This window comes from Halyomorpha halys, unplaced genomic scaffold (assembly GCF_000696795.3).
Source record: "Halyomorpha halys isolate HHAL.00 unplaced genomic scaffold, Hhal_1.1 Scaffold27.1, whole genome shotgun sequence".
NCBI classification, from domain to species: domain Eukaryota; kingdom Metazoa; phylum Arthropoda; class Insecta; order Hemiptera; family Pentatomidae; genus Halyomorpha; species Halyomorpha halys.
In genome coordinates, this window is record NW_027115109.1 from 618107 (window position 1) to 628936 (window position 10830).

The 10830-nt window shown below is 30.9% G+C and overlaps 1 protein-coding gene across 1 annotated transcript in view; it reads right to left on the minus strand.

Annotated features, from left to right (window-relative positions):
- Positions 1 to 6: 6 nt before the first annotated feature.
- Positions 7 to 10830, minus strand: part of LOC106683522 (glucose dehydrogenase [FAD, quinone]) — a 71491-nt gene continuing 60667 nt past the window's right edge. The window contains exons 2-4 of the mRNA XM_014425040.3: positions 9279 to 9491; positions 5728 to 5961; positions 7 to 1682 (exon numbers count right to left, since the gene is read on the minus strand). Coding sequence (XP_014280526.1) covers positions 292 to 1682; positions 5728 to 5961; positions 9279 to 9483 — 1830 coding nt within the window. The 5' untranslated portion in view covers positions 9484 to 9491 and the 3' untranslated portion in view covers positions 7 to 291. The remainder of the gene's footprint in view (positions 1683 to 5727; positions 5962 to 9278; positions 9492 to 10830) is intronic.

The window sequence follows — 10830 nt, forward strand, 5'->3', positions numbered from 1 at the left end:
TAACTCTATAACTTATGGATCATATGAGGAGAAGATGGTTGGGGGTGCGGTCTTCAATCATCAACCATCTTCTCCTCATTTATCATCCACGGTCAACTATCTCTCATAATTATGGATCATATGGTTGTGGCTTTTTTATTAGAATAGTTTATAACAGATTGTTGATTTCCATAAGATTAGTAATGATATACCCATTACATAAATTAGTTTTCTATCATAGGATTTAGTAAACATTATTCTCACTGTTTGTCAATAAAAGCCTTGTTTTATTCCTTTGCATTAATTCTTATTCTAGATGTTTTTAGGTACTACACTGTAATCTCCATTCCATGCACTTTGTATCATATAGGAACCTTTCTCAGCAGCCATGACAATAGAAGCTATTGGGTTACTGTTAGGAACATATGGAAAAATTGATGCGTCAATAACCCTCATATTAGGAATTCCATGAACCCTTAATTCAGGATCTACAACAGCATCAGTAGCAGAAGGGCCCATTTTACAACTTCCAGAAGGATGATTCTCTGGACCTGTATACCACCTTACTACACATTTCCAGTATTCGTCTGTAGCAAAGGGTAAATATGCACACTTTTCTTTCGGAGTTGGCTCCAGCTTCAAGTTCCAGTTTTTTAGTGCATTTGTTTGAGTAATTTGAATCATTTTTTTAATTCCATCAACCAGAATGTCAACATCACGTTCTTCAGCCAAATAATTTGGATAAATCAATGGATAATCCAAAGGATCACTACTTTTAAGTGTTAGGTAACCTTTACTCAGAGTAAGTACATTGGTAGGTCTTGCATTTATGTGAACTACTTCATCATCAATGGCTTCATTTCCTTCCTTTTCAAAAAGAGAACAACCTGCTGAAAAACCATCAAAGAATACTTGTAGATCTGGGATATGGCCAGCATATTTTGACTTTAAAAATGCTGTCACCTGTGTTATCCCTGTACAAGACATTGGGCCTGTGCCATTGTCTAAATACTCCCTGAGTACAGATTTGCTTTTCATTTTTGTTGAATAAGCTGAGCGGCCAACAATTGGAACATTGACTGATACATGATTATGCAAGTTTTGTCCAACTTTTAGGTCTTGAATAACTGATATATTGTGCTTTTCTAGGTCATCCTTTGGTCCAACTCCAGACAGGAGAAGGAGGTGTGGTGAACCTACAGCTCCAGCTGATAGAATTACTTCCTTTTTTGCCCGAACCCATTTTATAGTACCATCGATGTCAATGAACTCGATACCTTCTGCTCTTTTTGACTGCTCACTAATGAGAACCCGTGTTACTCTTGAATTTATTTTGATTACCAAGTTTTTCCTGTCATGATGAGGTCTCAAATACATACGAGGTGTACTTGAACGAATACCATTATCAACCATCATCTGAGCAACATTAATACCTGTTTGATTAGAGCCATTAAGATCTCCAACTCTGTACCCAATTTCTTCCCCAGCTCTAAGGAGATCTTCTGCAAACTGTGGTTGATATGGAAACTGCTGAACTACAAGAGGACCATCTGTGCCGTGATATTCCTTCTCGATAATATCAGGGTTCTTATTCCTCTCTGATTTTTTGAAAAATGGAAGGCACTCCTCGTAAGACCATCCAACATTACCATTTTTCGCCCATCCATTAAATATATCTTTGTGGCCTCTTGTGTACATCATTCCTGTAACAAACATAAAAAATAATGACATAAGTATTTTATATTATAATAGTATCTAAATTATGTACATATATTTTTGGAGAATATACCTAATGATGCATATAATTAAACCTTTGGATCTGTTTAAAATTTACAAATCTATACAAGTCTTCTCTAACACAATCCATATTGTAGATATCATTTGTAAATCATCAGAAATCATTCATAAACTATATTCCTTTTAATTTCATCAAAAGTGATGTGCAGAAATCCTGGTCTTTGCCTATTTTGGTGGGACTTTGGTATTTGGTGGGACTTTGCCTATTTTGTTTAAGTTATAATTTTATAAATAATTTTTCCTATTCTTTCCAACACTAATCCATCCTTTGTCACACCATTATATCCCACAGTGAAATGCCTGATATACTAACAGTTGAAAATGTTTTTTTATTTATTTTTAAATTCATGTTTACTATATACAGAGTGTAACAGGATAAAATCGATAAACTGCAAGTAAGAACACAACACGGGCTATGCCTTTACTACAGAAAACAATAATTAATATGAAGAACTTTCCATAATCCATCGAAACTGCTCAAATAATCAAGCAGAAAAACTGGCAGTATTAAAAACTGCAGACTACATATTAAGACAATCAAACATAAAACTATATTCAACATTTATACTGAGAACAAAATATTAATTTATTCCATCAAAAATAACAAAATACAAGACCCACTTACAGTAAAAATTCAAAGTAATCAACCAGGGCATAGAAACTCAATTGCTTTAGGCAAAAGGACACAGTGGTGTTGTAGGTAACGAAAGAGCAGACATACTAGCAAAGACAGCAGCTTGCGATAATCAATTGCCAACTAAATATAGATTAGTTCCTGTTTCTTATGTTAACAAATCCTTACAAACCGACTTAATCGAAGAGTAGAACAGACATTGGCAATAGTCAACTAAAGGACAACCATTACACAAATACTTTCAGAACATCACCTCACAAAACTACAACATAACCAAAAGCACCCATTACAAACTGACTCAATTTCTTACAGAACATGGACGAACTAACCAATACTTGAAGAGATTACTTACAAAATTTAGACGCATGTAAGTGTGATGGAAAAATTCCACAAACTTTTCAACAAATATTGTACGACTGTTAATATATGACAACAAAAGATATAGTAAGTTGAAGTCATCTCCACTGCAAGAGGACTCATTGCCACTTCCCGAACAAATATTGAATAAAAAATACAAGAAACAACTTAAAGAGTTCACCGCCATCATAGACCTGAAATGTTAATGTGTAGAGCGATAAGCAAATTAAAAAAAAAATTATATTATGTCATTTTTTAAAATTATTATTATACAAGTTGTCATTTAAAATTTTTTTTTTCTTTTTCGTTCTTTTCAGTTGTAATTTATTTATTTTTAATATTCTCTTTTCTAACATATCTCACTACTTCTTTTTTTGTATTATGTTTTTTATATTGTATTTATTCTATATATTGTATTTTCTTTCTATTGTATTATATATTGTATTTCTCTTTCTATTGTATTGTATATAACAATGAAATAATTTTGTACAAACACTATATGTTTATAACATGCTTTGTGCATGGTGTATACACAAATTATTTAAAATATACAAATATACACCTCTTCTGTTGGGTTTAGAGATGGAAAAATATTTAAAAAACAAAAGCAAATATATATACATACATGTGTGTATAGCATTTTTTTTGGAGGGGGGGAGGAAGGGGTAGGGGAAAAATCATTCCTTAGATGAAGTGCAAAAAATATGAAATTACCCAACAGTGTGAGATTCCTACTCAATAAAAAACCACCACCCAATTCTTCTTTACCACCCTTAGGAACCACTGTCTGAAGTGTGTTTTTTTTTTTATATATCCTGTTCTCTAGAAGGTAGTAACTCTGTTTATTTATTTTTGAAATTTCATAGATTTCTTATCAGTGCTGTTAATCATGCCTAATTTGTTTATTAGATAGAAGGAACATGAAATTAAATTTCATACGTCAAAATTAGTATTAATTGTCTGATTATTATATTTTTCTATGATAAGTCCGGCAGCACAACTTTTTCGATAAAGTTTGTCACTCCCTAGCCCTGTTACAAAGTTGAGGCAAAAACATTACAAGTTAATGGTACTAATTTCTTTTGAAGCAAACCTTAGGCTTCCATTTTTTCAGCATTCTTTCAAGTATTGATAAAAAATATAACTTAAACTTTAAATTAAACACAATATCACTTTAAATGAATGGAATATGGTCCGGGTGCGGTAAAAAAAAACTCAATGAGTGAGTTTTTTTTTTTACCGAACCCGGACCATATTCCATTCATCTACACACACGGTCAATCAGTAATCTTCCACAATATCACTATAACTTTTTTTTACCTCTAACACACAGTTTTTGGTCACTATCTATCCTGTTTTTGAAATTCTAATATACCCTCACAATAGAAAATGTCACTCCCTAGTGTTCAACAAAATCATTGCAGATAAGATCAATGTTTTGTTCATTATATAATTCCCTATATATTCCTAGTATTTCACTATTAGGACCCCCATAGCTGTTATCAATGGGATTCTCAATTAGTAGTTTAAGAAATGGATGTCTGTGAAATTAATCAAGAAGACATTATTAAACTTCTTTGTTATTCTAATTTTTTTCATAAAAAAGAGAAGAATGGTATTTTCATATCATCCCTAATTGAAGTGAATTAGCAGTTGATGTAACATGTTGCTACTTATTAGTTTGAAATATTTCCTTTTTACTTATTTTCTCTTAGGTGTGGATTTATTTTTCCCAATTAATTCAGTTCACTGATATCATATAAAATAAACTAAAAGCTTCTGCTTGTCTCTTTAGATCCTGAGTAAACTTATGCTGTTTTTTAATGTAATATGTTAAAAATAAAATTTGTTTATAACATTCGACATTACATTCAATTTTGGGTTTTACTGCCATAGTAGATGTGATAATACTGTAGTGATACACTACCTGCTGTACATTGCTTCCGAATCTGGCTAGGCAGATAATTATTATCTGTTTCACTGTAGCTGTGAGTCAGCCTTGTGGGTTTGGGAGCCCTCCAGTTCCACCCAGCCTTATAAAATAGGTACCCTTAATTGGGTATAAATCTTGCCAAATTCTGACCAAATCACCTCCTTGCTCAACCATTGGTCTAGTAAGAGTACTTTCTTACAAAGTAATACACCCTTGGTCTTTCATGGGTTGTGGTGGTACTGATTTAATTTTTAAAGTCCTACTACATGTCACTTCCTAGAATAAAACTTTCTTTAAAAATCGATACCATAAAAACTATTATATTAAGAGTGTGGCAGGTTCAGAAAGTTATCAAGAAGCATTGACTGAAGCCAATAAAAATAAAAATAATCTAAACACTTTACTTTAATTTTTTTAAATAAATGGTAACAAATTTAGAGAATCACCCATATACAAGCACGTTCCTCATTAGAGATATTTGAGTGCACTCTAAATAAAATTTCATTTCTTTTTTAGTCTGTGTGGAAATAAAGAAACAGAATAGCAATTCATACATCTATCCTAGGCAGAGAACAAAAATAATTAAGTTGAAATGAAGAAGTAGATGAAACTCCTTTTTAATCCTTAAAGGAACTTGAATTCAGCAATTTTAATCTCAAGCTGTCCATCTTAATCAATGTTATTAACATATTTTGTTGTAATGCTATCATAATGATTCCCTTTTGTTTAATAAAGTTCTGTTTCATTTATATAAGCAGCCACTATTTCATTTGTTTTTTCATGCAAGCCAGTTACAGTTCATTCATTCAAACAACTAAATTGTTCAAAACTTAATCATGTTAAAGATGACAGTGAGATTAAACAATTACAATATCAGAAAAACGTATTGCTAACACTCCATGTAGAAAAAAAACATTTTTTTTTTTTGTCATCAAATAAGTGGAATTAAAGTACAATGGTAATTTATATACCTTAATGAATAATTTATACAAATTTTTTTATATATATGAACACCAAATTCTTTTACCTGTCATCGAACCAGTTCCTCCTAACATTTTTCCTCTTGGCCAATAGCAGATCCCACCAGAATTCAGACAAGCTCCTTTCTGGGGTTGTGTTCTGAAGCCCCAGTCCAATTTTGTTCCTATCGCACTGACAGCAAATGCTGGGACCCCAGTCGTAGAAGGTTCCTCTGGCCCAGCCTCCAGTAAGAGAACTTTCCACTTATCATTTTCACTCAACCTTGACGCAACCACAGAACCTGGTAACAAATGATTATTATATATTATTAAAAACAGAAAGTGTGAAAAGGCATGCTTAACTGTGGAAAGAAATGCTTAACTGTGGAACCATTAGCTGGGTAGGTGAGAATTTTGAACATTTTTAGATAGGAGGGTTCATGAAACATAATGATTTAAATTTTTTAAAACATTATTGAAACCAACATTTTATAATTTGAATTGTATTTTTTAAAAGCTAAGAGATATAGGTATATGGATGTTTTAGTGATTAATGAAAGTAGAAATATATATAATGAGAAATTAATAAGTACAAAATCATTTGAAATTTAAAAAGATTTGAGATGTCAGTGTTTGGTATTTATAAAAAGTATAAATTTAGTCTACTGCTTTTAAGTCAACACATTTGATTATTAAATTTAAAAAAGAAAATTGTTTACCCCTAAAATTGGAAGAAATAATGCACCGTCAATTCAAGCATTACTTTATTTATCATAAGAATAGAGTACATATCAAATAACTAATAAAAAAGTATAAAAAAACTGAAGGAAACTAATAAAAATATATATAAAATGTAAAACAAAAGAGAATACATGGATAATTTAAAATAACTGTCTTGATTCAAAACATAAAAGTACTTTATAGCAAAAAAAAACTTAAAATTCATAGATATGATTTAAAAGATTCATGAAAGTAATATAAAACATATTTAAAAACTCGATAATTTAAGAAACAAATGGAATATAAATATAAATTTTTAAGTCACATTATAACATAAAAACATAAATAATTAATTTAAAATATTTGTATTACAAAAAAAATAATTGGACAGTAATTGAAAACAACTTACAATTTTTATTTTTTGTTTAAAAGTACATAATAAGTCATAACACAATCAACAGTGTTTACTTTCCTTTAAATTCTATTAATAGGAAAATAATAGGTATAATTATTGTATTATTATTAGTATAATTGAATTATAAAACAAATAAAACACGTATATGGGATAACATGCTTGTATATTCTACACAAAGTATTTTTACAGTTCCTTTGGGGCACCCTTTAATTTTTATTAACTCTTTGAAAAATAATTACTTGAGATTTTTAAGCAGGTTTGCTACCACATCTTTAAATTACATTTTTTTTTTTTATAGGAATCGTTCCACATGAAAGCATCCAGAGCCTCATACTACTGTGTCTGAGATTTTATGATTTTTGTGTATTAGTAATATCAACTAAAATCCTTACTAGTCAATTTTTTTTTTTTTTATAAGTATTTTTAATATTGATTTTTCAAAATTCCAGAAATGCCAAAGTTAACCATGTTTAGGATTACAGAAATGATTGTAGATGTACAAAAGATTGTGCTGGAGATATACTTTATGGCTCAAATTATGTGCTTTTGATATTTAAAATTTCAAAATGTTAAATTCAGCTGCTTCAGCAATTTTGAAAAATTTATATTAAAACAATTACTCATATGATAAATATTTAAAAAATATATTTGTAATGAATTTAATTGAGATTACTAACACAAAAAAAAAATCATGAAATTCTTGTTCAAACGTTCAATCCTTGGATAATTTCATATGAACAATCCAAAAAAGATCATGAATATTATAATATCGGTAGAATGGAAATAAAGTGGCAAAATATAGGAAATATTCCTTTATAAAATGATTTATCTGGATATAAAAAAATAAAGAAATAAATATAGATAAAAATAGATGATAAAAGAAAGTGATGTTAATAGAATTTAGTCAGTGAGAAACACTAAATAAACATGGACAAAATCTAAATTTAAATAATTAATAGGCTAAATTATTTCCAGGTTAATTATTTATACTTATAATATAAATAATTATAATAATTGCAAAGATGGTTGGAAAACAAAATTATGTAAATTGAAACATTCAAATCGAAACAAACTTGCTTCATGTACATTATAAAAAATTAAAATAAATACTGTACACTGAATAAAAAATGAATAATAAATGGTAATCTTACAATAGAGCTCTAAGCCACCTCACTTCAGCCATACACAAATGTGTCAAGCACTGTATCTGGACATCAAATGCTTCTCTTTTGAACACGAAGTATGGTTTTTCCTAATTATTATGTTATAAATGAATGAGTTGAAAGTGAATGATAGTGTACTGATTAATTTTTTTAATTTAAAACAATTTCCATGTTACAATATCATAGAATTTCGTAGAGATAAAAAAAAATTATCAATTATTTTAAAACTTCAAGTTTTAAAGCTCAATAACAATCAGAGTTGAGCAAAAATTAGCTATGAATGAAACTAATAGATGAAATTGACATAGAAACAACACTTGAATGAACCATTGATCAATAAATATTGTATCCATGGCAATATTAGACATTAGTTTCAACTATAGCTAATATTTGCCCAACACTGGTAACAATCCCTAAAACATTTTCCTAAAATCAAAAATTTTGACAGAAATCTGTTTTTGTATATGACCTGAAAGCATTTTTAATGCCAGTTTTAATGATCACCCTAGGGGACAACCTGGATCTCAGAACTTCTTTGTATGGCACTGATTCTACATGGAATAGCAAACGCCTGTATATAAAATAATTTCTGAATTAGTATTGATTATAAATATTTCTTTATTAAAACTGATTGATTATTTCTTAAAGCAGAGTAAGTTATAAAAAATAAGTAATAATTAAAAACAAATAATAAACAAGAAACATAGAGATAAAAAAAAGTAATGAAGTGATCCAAAATGTAGCAACAATTTTTTTCCAACCATATAATAATTTGGTAAATTACTCCAACAGATGCCATATAGGTTTCTAATTAATTCCACATTTTAGAAACTGGTTAGCCATTAAAAAAATTTAAAATTCAATATTTTTGTAGTAAACGTTGTGGTTTGTTTACATTTTAGCTTTCTTCAATAAGTTTTAAAGCTGAAATTTTTAGCTAGTTTGGTAAAACATGAAGAAATAAAAAAGTTGGATAACAAAGATTTTGATAAAGTTGGCAAAGTAACAATACTTATTTGTGCTATTAAATTAATAGAATTTAAGCTGGATTTTCTACATTCATTTTTTTTTTCAAGCTATTTATTTCAAACTTCTGAACCTCTAACTAGCCATCAATTAATTATCTCTAATTATCCAGGGATATTTATGTAATGTTAAACAAAAAGAACTAACCATATCTCGGCTACTTCAGAATTTTCAAATTTAGCATCTTAAATATCTCTTGGTAAAAAAAAAAAATTGAGAATTATTATTTATTTTTTTGTTAATTACAAATATGTAAGGCGATCAAAAAATGAAGCCTCTACAAACTAATAATTACCTGCAACTCCTCCCCCAACGACTATAAAATCGTACTCCTCTGGACGATAGATGGCGAACGGTTTGGCTCTTCGGCATGGATCTGCTATCCTGCAATTGCTCCTCAACATGAGGTCAACTAAGGTCATGAAGACGGTGAGGTTGGCTCCCGTACCACAATAGGTCGGCAGGTAGGCCGTGTCATCGAATTCACATGGACAGCTCATTTCATATCCTGTAATTATTAAAGTATTATTATTATTATTATAACTCTTTTAGGCATTATACTTTCAAAGAAAAGAAAAAAAAATCTCTGGTGCGGTCCACACATCACACAAAGTTCATTTACTAACCCACTCACGTCCCCCAGTTTTGTATAGCTTGGCGGACTGGTGTTAAAGTCAACTATTTCAGCCGTCATATCCCAAGTATATATATATTTTCAGTTTCTCATGTCTTTTTATTTTTGAGCTAGGTTGCTAAGACACTCACAGACCATTTTGCGAGACTTGGTTATTTGGACTTAAGGGACCTTAGAATGTGTATTTCCGTTGAAAACTCAAATTCGAAATTTTTCATGATTATAGTACTTTCCCTTACTGTATATATACCATATACAGCTAAATGAAAGTAATATATTTTAAACTAGCTGCAGTTTCATCTGCCATAAATTTGTAATATACCTGATGAGTAGTAGTATATGACCAAATAAATTGAATAAAATTTGGAGTTCATGTTGAGCCTTTAAATTGTCCTGAAGAGTTTTCTTTTAACTGTCAAGACTTTTCTTAGTACAACCCCAACCTTATCGCATATATACAGCGTAAGACAGACAACGGTCAGATACCAACGGAAAATTTTCATTGAACGTTTTTGACAGATAGAGAATTTGATTATCTTTCGAATTAGCAGCTATTATGTACCAGGTGATGTATCATTTTCGAAAAACAACTAAATCATTTTTAAGCCACTTGTAATTTAAAAACAACTTTGGGAGGGTGTCGGGGTTGTCTGGTCTTAGGCGATTTCTCCAGCCTGATATCTCTTTACAGAAGGCCCACGTCAAGGCGTATTCATTATAAGTTAGGAACGGCCCTGCCAGAGGATGAGCCCTGGACACTGACGCAGGTAGAGGAGGTCTGGGTAAGAGAGTCTGAGGCAGAGTAACAGTTCTAGTTGCCGGACTAGAACTGTCAAGATAGGAGCCAGCTTACTAGTTGCCGAGATGAAGCGGACGGACCAGTAAGGTGATAAGGCAAGGTGCAGCTCTAGTTGCCGAGATAAAGCGGACGGACTAGAGCCGGGGAGAGACGGGAAATTACACTGGTTGCCGAGATGAAGCGACGGACTAAGATTGCTGGAAAGAAGGAGAGGATATAGGCCATCGTCTAAGGTGTGCGTACGGAAATGACTACTTTTACGAGCATAGATTGGCAATGAACTTCTCTATCTCAAGCAGCGTATACGCCACCTGTGCCATGACTAGATCCAGGAAAGGATGTGGATCTACGATCGAAATGGGTATTTAGAGTCCCTTATTTATAGGTCTAGTCCATGCGGCTGTGACCGAGAAG